This window comes from Dreissena polymorpha, chromosome 14, assembly GCF_020536995.1.
Source record: "Dreissena polymorpha isolate Duluth1 chromosome 14, UMN_Dpol_1.0, whole genome shotgun sequence".
In the NCBI taxonomy this organism is placed as follows: Eukaryota; Metazoa; Mollusca; class Bivalvia; order Myida; family Dreissenidae; genus Dreissena; species Dreissena polymorpha.
The window spans coordinates 51,861,564-51,878,964 of NC_068368.1; the positions used below are offsets into that span (position 1 = coordinate 51,861,564).

General features: G+C 32.7%; 1 protein-coding gene across 1 annotated transcript; it reads left to right on the forward strand.

Annotated features, from left to right (window-relative positions):
* Positions 1–871: 871 nt before the first annotated feature.
* On the forward strand, positions 872–12,253 carry LOC127857368 (low affinity immunoglobulin epsilon Fc receptor-like). The gene is made up of 6 exons (XM_052393766.1): positions 872–1,219; positions 2,803–2,854; positions 10,409–10,503; positions 11,389–11,479; positions 11,743–11,829; positions 12,186–12,253. Exons 1-6 carry the CDS (start codon positions 872–874, stop codon positions 12,251–12,253), a joined length of 741 nt encoding a protein of 246 aa, XP_052249726.1.
* The last annotated feature ends 5,148 nt before the right edge of the window (positions 12,254–17,401 follow it).

Sequence of the window (17,401 nt, forward strand, 5' to 3'; positions counted from 1 at the left end):
ATTTACATTTTGCCCCGCCGTATTTTCGCGCGGGTGGGGTACATAATAAAGCATAATATTCAAATCTTATAGACATATAGACAGCAATCACAGGCTTACAAACTAGTTCTATCCTGTCAGCATTCTACCCGTTATTTTGTTGTGAACTCGTCACGCATGACCGGGTCGCCTAATTGAAAATCGCTAATTGTCGCCGTTCCGAATAAACCGTTAGACACGTATACGTCCACGGAAAAAAACTTGAGAAAACCTAAATATAAACATTATAATGAGCAAAAGGCAATACTCATCCACAGCTAGTGAGAGCAACGCTAGCCTGAGTGAAGTACCTGTCTTCGATACACCAAACTCAAATAAACCAAACAAGCAGAACAAAAAAAGTAGTAAAATGACGAAAACAGATCAAGGAAATCAAAATCAGAAAACCATGACGGACTTCGTGCAAAGCGGGGCAACAAAAACCGTGACCGAGCACACGGAAACATTAATCGGAAAACGTCTCGATGAAATTAGCTCCAAGCTTACAAACGTGCTTACAAAAAATGACACTTTTCTAATCAAAACCATGATAAAGGAAACTCTTGAAGAAATAAAGGAAAAGTTTTTAGGAAGTGTTTTAAAAAAACTTGAAATACTGGAAAGTAGCGTTTTTGAAACTAAAAACGAAATAGACTCATTACACAAAATAATTAAGGAACAGAAGAGTGAAATCGATTGCCTGAAAATATTGCAATACGATACAGAGTGCAGCCAAACATCCGGTCAAAATGATCTCGAACAATATGGCCGGAGAAACAGCATTCGTATTACTGGCCTTTCCAATGATTCGGACCAACAGTCGTCAATGGCCGTGGCCGACGAAACGGTCTTAATGTTAAATGACAAGCTAGGCATGCAACTCGAGACCAAAGATATCGATATTGCCCATCGCCTCGGAAAATATGTAGAGAATAAATGCAGGCCAGTCATTGTAAAACTCGTCAGACGCCAAACGAAAATCGAAATAATGAAGCGTGCCAATCGTCTAAAGAATACTGGCATCTTCATTAATGAAGACCTGACAAAGATGAATGTAGAAGTTCTGGCTTCATTACGTCTCAAAGAACCTGAGTTGGTGGAGAAGGCCTGGTCCCGCGACGGGAAACTTTTCGTACGCTATCGGGGACAAGACCGTAACGAGCTAGTGACATTTGATAAATACAAACTCTGGCTGGCAAAGGCATGGCCAAACAAAAAGCATGCGACAAACAATACAACTTACGCCCGAAAAGTGTCAAATGGCAGCAGCTCAAGATCGACCAACAGAACACAATCAATAAAATAGGGGCGATAACTCTGGACCCGGACATTAAACACTCTCTTTCTATAGATACCCTGTAGAACCCAATGTGTATTTTCCCTTTAGAAAGTATGTTTTTTGTGATATCACATGTAGCTGTGTTTTTGTAAGTTAAATGTAATTTGTAACACACACAAATACACACACACCACACAGACGCATGCTACCATATAGACGCACGCATGTAAGTACGCAGGCACACACACGCGCGCATGCATCCGTACACTTACACAAACACACATTTACTTGGCGCACGAACCATTACCTATAGACAGCTATAAATTTTTGTCACAAACTAATAATCACATTCTTAACAACCATCGAATATCATAAAACACGTACCTATTAAACTTGTTAAGATTTATTCATATCCCCAAAAACTGCGTGCAATTTACTGTATAACTTAATTTATCTATTTGAAATGGGAATTGTGTATATATTCGTATGTTGTTACCTCATTCAAAACATTGCCATAAAATTTAAAAATGTACACATTTCCGCAATGAACGTATCGCAGAGAAAAAGCAAACCCACTTAAGAGGGAGTATACTTTATATATGTAAACAGGGTAGTGTTTGTTTCCCGATCCTTTCAGTAAGGTATTTTTGATGATAAATGTTATGATAATAGAAATATTTAGTGTTTTTTTCCAATAATTGAACAGCCAGTGATCTACTAATATTAAACATTTTATAAAGTGTTTTTATAGAATTTTGGAATAGTTAGTATTTTATATAAAACTGAACCCTCACACCTGTTACATGTCTAAATGAAATATTTTCTTGATATGTACATGAATATTGTCTGTACGGTTTATTTGGATTTCTGTTCTCAAGAACTGTGATTCGTTTATGGAAAGTACATGATTATTGTTTGTATGGTATATTTAGATTTCTATTCTCAAGAACTGTGATTCGTTTATAGAAAATAATTTATATTGAATATATTTGATGCGTGTTTTCTTTTTTAAAGCAAATATTACATCTATGAATGTACTAGTAGTAAAACGCATAATAACTGTTAAGATTTGCCTTTTCAAAGAAAAAAAAATATACGCCTGTTACTAGTATACATGTATAGTCTATTTAATCTATCTGTCTTTAGAGTATCGTGCATATTTTTTTTAATAGTACGATTACTTAAATACTGTTTATAATATAAATATTCAAATTGTAGAAATAATGCTCTAAGTGTTAATAGTATAGCTTTTACACCATGCTACATGGCATCATTTCATTTAAACAAATTTTGTTTTCATTCTATGTTTATATGTTAATAAAATGCGAAGTCTTACTACCTAAACAAATCAATGGCCCCATTTCTATCTTCCTATTTAACACTACTTAGAATAAAATGATTTTTATACTTTATTTGGAAGCGGTTAAATGGGCCAATTGAAGATTCCTCACATAATTAAAAAAAAGACTGCTATAGCTTCATAATTATTGATTCTATAATTTCAGATCATTCTCTTCCTGTCATGGGACCTGCCAACTATTGTACTGAATACATCCAGTACACTTACATATATATTTATTTATGTATGTTTTCTTTTTGTTTTCCATGTTGTTGTTAGTTTTCTTCAAGATACTTTTCCAGTAGTATTACTGTGCTTTATTATTATTACAGGTACACTTTAAAGGCATGGTATACAGATGTTCACATAATTAAAAGTATTCGAACTCTTTATTTACAAAATACAACTTTCCTACTGAAAGTTTAACGCTCATAACTTTGATAGTTTAGTATTAACACATCCGGTGGTTAGTCTAGTTCATCTTTTTTTCGGAACTAGATTAACTGACGGCCGGATACAGACTGATTAAAATATGAGATTTACATTCCAAACGTAGATAACTTCTAACAAGTCTCGCTTTATTTAATAAACGCGTGAGTATCCGTCAGTCGATCTAAGCACATTTCGTTTTCGTATATTTGGATCGACAAAGAGACGGATGTGAAAAAGTACCTGTGTACATCTGTTATTTTACAGCTTTACCATACAAATCATTTGTTTTTCTTATAGAGCATGTGTCTCTTGATATTAACAATATTTTGTAATTACAATAGCCATATTTATTTAGTTATTATTGTAATCAACGCTTAATAATTATAACAACATACACACACACGCAAAAACCAACACGCAAAAACGCACAAACATATACACATACGCATGCCCATAACTCACACGCTCGCGCGCACGCAAAGTAAAACCAGCACACGCACACACTCAAACATGCACACACACATGCACGCACGCGCACACACACGTGCGGATACATACGCGATCACACACACACACACGCACACACGCACACACACACACACACACACACACACACACACACACACACACACACACACACACACACACACACACACACACACACACACACACACACACACACACACACACACACACCACACACACACACACACACACACACACACACACACACACACACACACACACACACACACACACACACACACACACACACACACACACACACACACACACACACACACACACACACACACACCACACACACACACACACACCACACACACACACACACACACACACACACACACACACACACACACACACACCACACACACACACACACACACACACACACACACACACACACACACACACACACACACACACACACACACACACACACACACACACACACACACACACACACACACACACACACACACACACACACACACACACACACACACACACACACACACACACACACACACACACACACACACACACACACACACACACATCATCCATTGAACGGTGTCATTTTTACGTGTTTTTTTTTCAGATCACTACCTACATTTATACGATGTTGACAGAACCGTATTTAATGATCATCCCTTAACATAATATTTGTATTTTGTTTGTACATATAACCTTTTGTGTTGTTTTCTTTTAATCTATGCATGTTTGTTTAGAAGAAAAATCTTCTTACATATGATAATGTTAAGCAAAACACAATGTTTTTCTTTATGAAATAGCTACTTTTGTAACTTGGATGGTGAATTGTTGTGTACAGTGTACTTATCTGACCTTTATTTCTATTTCACTAAAATATCTTTTGAAGAAGAGACAAAAACACTACTATAAGCTACCATATAATCTACGGTGTTATACATATATACTTTTTGTATCTCAGATCACTAATTCAATTAGTTTGTGTATTTCCAGTGTAAGGAAATGCGCTGTTTATGTCTCTATTGGAGACCAGTCGTTTATTATTGTTATAATCTCACATTTATGATTATTTTTTTTTACTCCTTCTTTTTTATGGAATATTCATCCTTTTGTATCCCTTATTTTTGTTTTCTAATTTTGTTAGTTTGTGTAGACATCTTACTTCTTATAATAGAAACCAACTGGACACGTTTTCAAATAGAAACTAACTGGACAAGCACACATACATTATCATTTACATCACCCTTTTTTAAATGATCAAGCTATGTACTTTAAATGTAAAAGGGCTAAACAGCAAAGATAAACGCATAAAAATCTTCAAATGGTTAGACGAAAAAAAAAATAATGTATGCTTATTACAAGAAAGTCACTTGACACACACTTTAGCGCAAACCTTAAAAAATGAATGGGACGGGGATATCTACCTCAGTGGACGATGTTCTAATAAACAAGGCATTGCCTTTCTGATAAAAAGTAACATAGGGATCACAGTTGATAACCTTAACGAAATAATAATTGGCAGACTAGCAAGTATAGATATCAAAATACATGAAACAGAACTTACATTAATCAACGTTTACGGTCCCAACATAGATGATTCCGCATTTTACGAAACATTACAATCCTTTATAATTAGTAACCAAGATAAAAATATTATAATCGGCGGTGATTTCAATACTGTCCTGAACCCATTATTAGATAAAAAGAATGGAAACATTTATACTCATCCTAAAAATAGAAACATTTTAAATAACATAATTGAAAACTACAATATGATAGATATCTGGCGTACAGTATACCCAAACGAAAGCAAATTCACCTGGCACTCAAACACAAAACCAACAATATTTTGTAGATTAGACTATTTTTTAATATCTGAATCTCTTTGCAACATTATTGACACATGTAACATAAAACCAGGATTTATGACTGACCACTCTATAGTTGAACTTAAACTGCACAATATACAACCTGAAAGAGGCCCAGGATACTTTAAAATTAACAACAGCATCTTATTGGATACACAATATCAAACACAAATAAAACAGGAAATATTAAATACAGTTCAAAATAATAAAGATGCAAACCCAAACACCTTATGGGAAGTAATTAAAGGAAATATACGTAACACAACAATTAGATACACATCATTTAAACGTAAAGAAACTCACAAACTTGAAACTGAAACCATCAAAACCATTGAAACACTTGAAAAACAATTGCATCAAACAAACACAAAGGATACCACCGACATTGAAAATGAAATAACATTAAAAAAACAAATATTAGACGGAATTTATCATACACATCTCAATGGAATAATACTAAGAGCGCGTGCACAGCATGTTGAACACAATGAAAAAAATACAAAATACTTCGCAAACATTGAAAAACGTAGAAGTGAACAAATAACTGTATTTATTTTTCGAAACACTCTATAAACGAAAAAATGTTGAAAATAACACCCTTTTTAAAAATACACATCACGCTTTAAACCAAGAGGAAAAACAACTGTGCGACGGATTACTTAATGAATATGAATGTGGATTAGCCCTAAAAGATATGCAAAATAACAAAAGCCCAGGATCTGATGGCATCACAATCGAATTTTATAAAATATTCTGGAATGATATAAAAACACATCTAATTAATTCACTTAACTATTCATTTAACAACGAAAACTTAACTACGCTACAAAAACAAGGTATTATATCACTCATTCCAAAACCTGGAAAAAACTTAGAATCCTTATCAAACTGGCGCCCGATTAGTTTACTAAATAATGAATATAAAATTGCAACTAAAAGTATAGCAAACAGAATAAAAAAAATATTACCATCAATCATTTCAAAATCTCAATCTGGTTTCATAAAAGGACGTTACATTGGTGAAAACGTTCGTCTTATCCAAGAATGCATAAACTATTTTAACAATTCAAACAATCCTGGTCTTATATTCTTTGCAGATTTTGAAAAGGCATTCGATTCACTCGATCATTCATTTATGTTCTCTTGCTTAGAAAATATGAACTTTGGTGAAAGTCTCATTCAATGGGTTAAACTATTCTATACCGATATTAACAGTATAATCATTAACAATGGCTTCTTTTCAAATAGTTTTAACATCGAACGAGGGGTTCGACAAGGATGTCCACTCTCATCATCGCTATTCATTATTTGCATCGAGTATCTATCACATCACATCCAATCAAATAAACACATAAAAGGCATATCACTAGATCCTGATGAAGATATCAAACAGTCCCTATTTGCTGACGATGCAACTTATTTCTTAAACGACAATTACGATTCTTTCCATAACCTAATAGAGTCACTAACCATCTACGGATTGACATCGGGTCTTAAACTAAACAAAAGTAAATGTACTGTGCTACGAGTAGGTAAATTAAAACAAAGTAATGTCGTATATAAAAAAGAAATGAAATTTAATTGGACATCCGATGAAGCCACAACGTTAGGAATTACTTTCACAAATAATGAAAAGGATACAGTTCTTAAAAACATACTACCTAAATTGCAGAATTTCAAAAACTGCTTAAAATCATGGCATCACCGTAAACTTACACTAAGCGGAAAAAACACAGTATTGAAAACATTTGCACTTCCTAAACTAATTTATGTATTAACAGTTCTCCCAAATCCACCAAATGATGTTATTAACGATATAAAATCAGCAATATTTAATTTCATATGGGACGGTAAGCCTGATAAAATAAAACGAACTCAGTTAATTCAATCTGTAGAAAATGGAGGTATTCAATTAACGAACATTGACTCATTCTTGAATGCAATCAAATGCAGCTGGGTTAAAAGATACCTAGATAATACCAATACGAGTAATTGGAAATTATTCTACCAGAAAATCCTAAAACAATATGGTGACTCCTTACTCTTTGAATGTAACATCAGCAATACTATCTTACATGAAATTGCAAACAAAAACATATTCCTGTCTGATGTTCTATCAGCATGGAGTGATGTCACTCATAACCTAGAAACCAAAACCAGCAGTAAAACTATTTTATGGAACAATAAAGACATAACTTCAAACAATAAGACGTTTTTCCATAAAGATTGGTTTGAACGAAGCATTAAATATGTCGACCAATTATATGACTACAGAATCAAGGATTTCTACTCTTTTGATGATATATGCTACATATACGGAATACCTTCAAATAATTTTCTGAAGTACTACACACTAATCAAAAGCATACCCATGCATATTAAATCTGAAATCAATACAAATAATACACCATGTACTCAAACAACATTCGTAGAAAACATACTTGGAAGAAAAAACAAACCGAATAAAATATTTTACACACTGCAAATTAAAAAACCTACAGAAAACTCCAAAACCCAAAATAAATGGCAAGCCCTTTTCGGAGAACATGAACTTAATTGGAAACACATATTTACCATGCCATATAAAGCAACTATTGAAAGCACACTGAGAAATTTTCAATTTAAATACATCCATAGAATAATAGCTACAAATAAATATCTCTTTAAATGTAAATTATCTAACTCAAATCTGTGTGACTTCTGCGGTGAAAACATCGAAACTATAGAACATCTTTTTTGGGAGTGCAAACACATCCAGCCTATTTGGAATCAATTAGTATCTTTTCTTGAACAACAGCAACTAAACGTTAAACTATCTTTCTTAAATGTAAGTTTCGGAATTTACTCATTGAAATCAATAGACTGTAATAATATTGTGAATTTTATTCTTATATTGATGAAATATTTTATCTTTAACATGAAGTACAAAAAACAAGTACCAAATTTTAATTGTTTTGTCAATAGTCTTAAACTAAAAATCCAGATTGAGAAAGAAATAGCCCTCAGTAATGACACATTACAAATCTTTGAACAAAAATGGAATCGGATTAAATTCTTATAATGTTTGTCCACTTATATACATTTCACTCTAATGTTAGTTTATATTTCTAAAATATTTTTGTATATAATTTTTTCCATCTTATAAGATCATTGTGAATATACAACAAAACACACAAGTCCAGTATGCTTTCTTCCGACTTTATACAACTCATCATTTTTCATAACTATTCTTCTGTTGTTCTTTTTTTTCTCTTTAAAAAAATATATATTAGCATATCTTGTATAACATGTCTAAACTTAATTGCTTTGTACAACCACTATGTTGTATGATAATATACATGTATATATTGTATGTATTATATTGAATAAAAAAAAAAAAAAAAAAAAAAAAGAAAGAGAAGGAGCCGTTCCTACAGATTCCGGTAGATTGTTCATAACTTTATAGTAGACAAGTTCGTGAGAAATTTGTGATTTACATTGAATGTTGCGAATATTGTTAGAATTACGAAGTGGACATTTTTAAACTTTCTTTTAATGATGTTTTTTAGATATTAGTGTTGGTTTAAACTTGAAGGTATGTTCTTGATAGTGTAAACATATCGATGCTACACTAAGACTGATTGAGAAGACAAGTTTGCAATATGTACATACTATTGTAAGATAAGCAGAAGTAGCAGTAGCAGTTTAAGGAGCAGTATAATTATGTAAACGCATAGTTATAATATATTATTGCGAAAACATAAGCTGAATATTATTTATAGAATAAATAAACATATTACCGATATTGTAATAGCGCGTTTATTTATATTATAAGTAACGCTTTGAAAAAAAAAGATTCTCATGAATCAATGTCAAAATATTTAATGAATGCGTTTTATATATTTTAAGGATAATATACATTTTATCGATGTGCGAACGTTTAATGTAAGCACATCATATTGTAGAGTTTTATTTCATGGTAGCGAAACTTTAAATATGGATGTCTATATTTAGTAAGACATTCTGATTTTGCAACTAAGGTCGTGAAAAGTCAGTATAAATAATATATAAAAATAGTTCTGTATTATCCTACTTTAAAGGAAATAAATAAGAACAACTTGATTGCATCGTGTTTTTGTAGTCAATACAATACGATACCAGTATTTTTGTTAGTATTTATATCATAATAATACTTTATAATTAAATTATTATTATTATTGAATGTTTAAGTTATTATTATTATTATTTTTTTTATTATTTTTTTTCTTTATTTCGCATTTATGCTAACAAGCATATTATCATTTTTAAGTAGGTTTAACCTGTTTATACAAAATTGATATACAAGAACAAGTGTTACTTGTCATTCTCAGTTGTTTGCTGTTATAATTCCAAATTCATTTCAGAACATCATGGCACAAAGAATAGATAAGGAGTAACTATATGTCATTTCTAGTTCCGCCAACAGCATAAGTTTCGGCACGAAAACGGGTTTTGACATTTTCGCAATGGCGAAAACGGCCCGCTTCTCCCGCGAAGAATTCCAAGGTCATATCCTATCGGCTTTCAAAGTTATACCATGTGAGGCTTTGGCGAAGTTCGATTGGTTGGAACGAAAATTCCAAACTAAATGTAAAAAAGTCAAAATAATATGAGAAAATTGTCTAACTCCAGCTGTAAAAGCTCGAGCTAGACAATGTTCTCATATTGACAAAAGAAACAGTCAAACGTCACTTTAGAACACATGTGGGGATATCTAAAATGTAATAATACAAAGTTTTAGCTTCATTCTGTATTTTTTTTAAATATGAAGTTTTTTCCTTCTCCTGAAACTTGTAAATATTGAAGTTGGCCATTTTCGCGGGGAGGGGACGATATACACTAAATTAGCAAAATATTAAGAGAGCAGACGTCTTGGTTTTCGCAGAAACCCTTTTAGTGCTTTCAAAAAATAAAAAAGGGGAACGTTACCTTTCGTTACAGATGTGGCTGCCACAAATTTTCGGGATGGCAACACCTCATTCCGAGGGTCTTGTTACCATTTTGAGAGCGTGCAGGGAACATACACTGAGTCAGAGGTATGATCAATATTTTCCATGGACCTTCAGAGGTAGACTATGACCGATATTTACAAGTGTCTTTTAGTAAAATAATAATGATCGCTTTGTCAATTGACCGTTCATTTGCGGTGACCGTTAACACTAATTAAGAGGTATGTGCCGTCAAAGTTATGACCGTAATCGATATTTACCATCGTCCGTTCAAAGTTGTTTACCTTGTACACTAATTCAAAGATATGGATCGTCAGAGTTATGCTAATAATCGATATTTACCATCTCCAGTTCAAAGGCGGTAAACCATAGTTATGTTCGTACGCCTGTTATAATTATAGTTGTGTTGTTTCGGTTCGGTTTGGTTTGAAACTGGTTACCTTTTTTATATGACCAAGAATCATTTACATGTTAAAAATATTAGAAATTTTAAATTCAATGACTGCAAATTCAAATAGTTAATCATGTGCAAACTTAACAAACCGCATGGTAGATTACAAATTATCGCATATTAAAATACCCCAACCTTCTTCGAAGCTACAATAAAATGTTTGACATTTGTTTATGATCCTTATATAATTCGAAGATGTCTCTGAATTTGAATAACCAACAGTTGAAATTCTTACAGTTGAATATATCCACGATCATAAAGTTCTAATCATAACAACATATGTTTACGCCGTCCGGGTTAAAGACTGTTTTTATAATAAGAATTCGAACTGTATCCTAAATTTGTACTTGAATATCAGGATTGTTAAGTTTAATTTTAAAGATATCTTTGCCATTTGTAAAAAAGGTGATACTTAAACAAGTCCAAGTATAAACATACCAGAATAGTATACATGAAATCGTGTGTATGAATGTCTATATGTCCATCAACATTTTATTGTTCATGTGATTGTGTTCGTTCAGCACTATTGTCGACAACGTGGTGGTCGTCTAGCACACATTATGACATCGTTGGAAAACAACTTCGTCAAGAATCTTGCTAGAGAAAGGCAAAGTACGTAAAATCTAGCATTATATTGTTATCTGTAATGATTTGAAATTGCACAAAAACATCTAATACAAAACAAAACCATAGCTTAAACATAAATGAGCAATTTTGTATAATGTTTAATATTTTTGTTTCATAATATTTATTTGTTTACACATTTTACTAGTACATGTTTTCGCTCTTAATCACGTCCACTTTATGCATTATATATATCACTTTTTTTAATATTTTGATATCTAAAATATGATGCTATTGAACGCCATATGCAGCTCAGCACTGGTGGATCGGCCTGAACGATCAGGTGGTGGAAGGACACTTCATTTGGGATGACAACGATAAAGAGGCGACATTTACAGGTGCATATATGTGTCCATTAGTAAACATAATTTTACGCGGTGTTAAACTTGTTTAGTCACTGTAATAAAAATGTCATCAATAATTATATTATAGTGCTTTACTTCCCAAGTAAGAGCAGTATTCAATCAAAGTGTATTGCTTTACAGATACAAACTTTAAATAAATTAAGACTGTAGCTTGGAATTCCTAAATGCCGTAATACAAATGCACAGATAACTTAATGTCATCGCCGAAGCAAATCTTTTTTTGCATTGACGTTTAATGTGTTATTTGTCATTTATCTTAGCTATAGTCATATTAACACAAACAGCATACCCCAATAACAAGGTTTCTTGATTTCCTATATGATGACAAGACTGGGGCACCAACCAGCCTCAAGGAGATGGCGAAGACTGCGTTGCTCTCGACTATGAGGATGGCTAAATGTGGGGAGATTTTCCGTGCATTATTCAGCTGTTTCCGGTCTGCAAAGCACAGTAATGCTGGAGAAGCTAAACAGTTGACAATTCCTTATTGGCGTAATGTTATGTGTATGAGAACCGAAAACCTGCCTTTTATGTTCATATCTTTAAGTACTAAACATCGGGCTTTGTATAGAACGTTTCTCTCTATCATATTTAATTATTTTAATTTTAATACATTGCCTTAACTAATTTATATATGCAATACATTTGCATACAGAGACTATTCAGAACCGTTTGCACATACAGTTAAAACGTGTTTAGCACTTTCCATAGAATACTATACTTGAACTGCAGCAACTTTTATCAAGTCCTTTAACATTCAAATGATTTTTATTTTTTGAAAATTTTACATTGTTTCGATACAAAACAAAATCCGATCAAAACATATTATTTCCCCGAAATTTGAGCGACCTAGTGCCTATGGTCGTATTTTTTATTATATGCTACCGATCATTTAATATAATTGCTACAGTGCTTGTCCGTAAAGTGATTGATTCGATAAAAAAGGTATTGTATTGCTTGTTATCTATTTTCAGACCAGAAGGAAAAGAAATTATAGGGTAGCAGCAAGCTGAGGCAGTTACACAGTAAAATGGAATTGTTTAAAAATAAAAATACACGTCGATAAAATCGGCATTTTCGTATGTACAGCATAAATTACAAAGCTGTGTGCGCTTATTTCTACGAGGGCCTTACTTGTTGTAAATTCGAAGATAAACAACAATAACTTAAAAAATATTTATAATGAGTGTATATATATATTTATTTATTATAGTCTCATTAATGTACACAGTATATAATCACATACATAACACAGTTTAAAATACAGTACATTGCCAATCTGAAAAGATTTACAAGAGACTTTTCATGTTGACATGACAAACTTAGAAACACGATAAGATAATCATGTTCCATAGACTATACTTTATGAACACTTTATACAAATTAGATCTAAAGGATCCTTGCTAATCAGGTAAGTAAAATCTTCCATAAGAAGGGATGTTAAAACACATTCTCAAAATGGGTGTAAATTAATTGAAAGTGTTTGATCAGATTTTAACACAATTTGATTAACAAGGAAACTTTAAGATGAAGCTAAAACAATTTGACTAGTAAAATAAGTGTCATTTATGCAATAAAACATGTATCTAGCAATTTAAAAACTAAAATATGTCTAACATCAAATTTGTTAGGTTTTCAAGTGTTTAAAACAATTTTCATATATGCACTAAGACATGTATCTAGGATTTTAAAACTGAAATATGTCTTACATAAAATTTGTTGGTTTTCAATTATTTACACTATAATACATTTATTACACTACAAATTATTATTGTACAATACTAGTTTTCTTTTATTCAGTATGTTGAAGCAGGTTTTGGCACTATACAAAGATATGTCTGAATTACATAGTAAAAATCCTACTTTATCAGCATCCGATAATGTTACAAAATGTGCATCTTATTCTTCCGCCTTTTGTAACAAATCAAATCTAATCGTTTCATATTGAGAACAATGTAACAACACATGCGTCTCATCTTCAATAGTATCTGGACAATGAAAACAGACTCTTTGCTCAACTGGCAAACCATTGTATCTTCCTAACTCAATACCAATTGGCGCAGTTCCACTGTGGAATTTTGCAATAGCTCCCCTGTATAACCTATTAAAAATAGTGCGACCATAGCCTTCAGTTTCATAAGTTTGTTTGAACGTTCTATATAATCTCAGTTTGTTACGAACATTTCCATTTCTAGCAGATTCACGATTAACATCATTCAACCAATATTGCTTAAAACTGTCTAATATTTTAGGTAGTACAGAATCATAAATATGATGTTTTTTGTATAGGCATATAAATATTACAAAACCTTTCCAAGTTATAATCATTAAGCATTGTACAGACTTTAACATTCCAATTTTTACATGTACTTTTTGCAACATTATTGGCCCATACAAATATCTTCCTATTCAATCTACTATAACTCATACAGCTATATCTATACCAACTGGCTAATACACTTTTCCAACAATGATAAGTTATAGACTTCCAGCCAACATCTCCTAAAACAGCGGCATTTTGGGTATATTTCCCAACATTCAAAAAGTAGCGAGCAGCTCTATTCTTCACTGCACTTATACAGGAGAATTTTTCACAACCCCATATGGAAGAAGCATATGTAATTACTGGAAAAACTGTTGACTCGTACAATTTTGAAAAAGCTTCATACGGAATACCCCCAAATGTCTTTGTTTTAGCGATCAATATTCCTAAAGCTGTATTAGCAAATTCAGCAACAGGTCTTGCAGAAATAGAATAATCTAAGTGCTCAGTGAACACAAAACCAAGATATTTATATTGTATCACATAGTTAAGTTGAGTGTCACCAATTTTAAACAAAAAGTTTTAATGTGTATATGGACCGACAATATGCAGTTTCATACCACCTAGTAATGGATTATTAGCAACTTAATCGTATGTGTGTGTTGTTCGGCTGCACCGTCGAGCATGTTGCAAATTCCAAGTACTGTTGTTCTGTTTAATGTGATAACGTTATTTGCTGTATTTCTTTACACGGTAAAGGCCCACTCCCTAGAAGGCTTAACATGTGATTTGTTAAAAATACATATTAAACATAGCCCTTTTTCTTATATTCTGAATGACATCATCCCGGTAAACGTTTAAGCTTGTACATCGCCCTGTTTTAGCTTAGTCCCGGATCATTTGTACCAATTTATTTTGCACATAATTTGACTTGAATCTTAATTGAGTGAACTCACTTTCGATCAGAGAGAGTGGCAGAGACATGTCTGGTTTTCCTGTGCGTGTGTGAAAACCATTTGCAGTTTTCTAACGAAGGTAGGTTTGTCAAGCTAAACAGCCGTATAATTGCACGCAAAATGCTTTTTTGTCGTCCATGTCAATCAATGAATAAAATAATTATATCCTCTAGAATGTTGTTAGCATTGTGTCATTTGGCTATCGATTGGTTATCAAAATCGACAGGATTCCATGACATCATTTCTTCAATCCATTCAAACGAAACAACCCACGTAAGGGCTATTACACCATTAATTTCGTCAAACTGTTGATGATGACAAGTAGTGGTCGGATACTGACGTTAACCTGTGTCCGATGATCATTTACTGGTAGTAAGAGATTGTTGTGTCCATTTGTCATATGGTATAAAGTCTGGACATATTCCCTTCAACTTGAAACGAGCTTAATACCATAACAATAACACATAATATCCACATGATATTCATGTCGTTTATTTCAGTTTCATTTTTATACATTTCTTAAACTATATAACTTGGAACGTACCATTCGGTTTGAAAAGATGTGAGTGTGTGCTTGTGCGTGCGTGAGTGTATGTTTGTGTGTTTTGTTCAAATGTCTAGTACACAATGCGGTAAATTCGCGGATAAATTAAATGTGAGTTGGCGAGTTCCAATTAATACTCGTCTAAAAAATGCGTTAGTTAAAAAATCAGTAATCAGAATATAACATCACAATGGAGCTTTTAGGTGTAAACTGATTTATTGAACGGAGCAAAACCATCCCAGACCAATCAAACAATTTGATATATAGCATTTCAGTAATTACTTTTGTCATGCAAAAGCGGCATTACCTCCATTAAACCATGGTGCATCATTACGATTGTATTGACATTTTGATTTGTTCCTCAATATTTTATGATACATCATCAAGCGAACACATTATTTTTTAAATCAGATATTATGTGATGGCAAGTTTAAGAGCTTCACGTGTGTATTAGCACATAATCAGAACATCAAACGCCATTAAAGCCATCTGTAAAAATGATCTCACATTTATCAATCAGTGCTATTTGAGGCGGGTTACCAATAACTTATACAACATAAATAAACTAAACCGTTGTCACAGTGTTGGTCTTCGCATGGCATTGTAGATACAATATATATTGGTTGATGGTTGTTAAGCCTACCAACATAAGCGGAATTGCTCTTGTGATAAAATATCAATATTATCACATTGCTTAACAACCAAGTGCCAATACAATTCATACAATGCGTAGTTTAACGAAAAATAAATATTATAAAAGCTGTGGTCACAGTGTTGGAGCGGTCAGTCCAAGGCTTTGAAGGTTAAAATTAGTCGCACAGGTTACAAACTTCAGCAAACCAGATCACCGCGTGACCAAATTTAATCATACATATCATATTTAAAAAAAAATGTTTGTATTTATCATTGAAATTTCTATCATATTGTGATGAACACTTAATGGTGATTTCCCTTTAAAACCATTGACATATCTTTGGTTTTTTAACAGAAAGACATGTCAGGCAGCACGTTAACTCGTAGAGTTTTGATATATATTAAATAACACTTTTACCAAGTGCGGCTGATAAAGCTCATCAACTTACATTTGAAGACTTAAATAAGTATATTTTTCTGCCCCCAGCTAAAATAAATGTCGGATAATATTTGGTTCTAATTTGGAGCATGCCCTGCAATAACAATCGGTGACTTTCTTATCTCAGGTAAATGTTTATTTTGTGTAATATGCAGAATACATGACAAGCGGAGAACATCGGGAAATTACAAAAGTGATCGCTGTAGACATGTAACCGCTGTTCTCAGGTGACCATTTTAAAATGGTTGGTCAGTTCGAACTATTTCTAGGTCGTTTCCCCACCCAGTCGTTTGCACACAATGTTATGTCAAAAAAGCTCTTCGACGATTAAAAAGTATACATGTAGTAATATTTATTATTTTAATTGAATAATGCTGATAAAGATCTAACACATCAATTTAAATACATACATATTAATAAACTTATGAGTTTATCAACGATACAATTGTTATTTACTCCTTACACGATACGGTTTTTACTGTTTGGTGTAGTGACATACCTATAAATGGCAATCAGTTTATTTTTCATTTCGGCAAAAGCTAATTGATGAATATTTGCGACAATGGCAAGAACATGTTACAGATAGTGGATTTTTAACTTTGTATAAAACAGTTAACCTGTCACATGGATTTGAATCTTATCTAGATCTCATTGTGTCGAGAGATCATAAAAAAGTTGTATTTACAAAATTACGTATATGTTTCTCACAA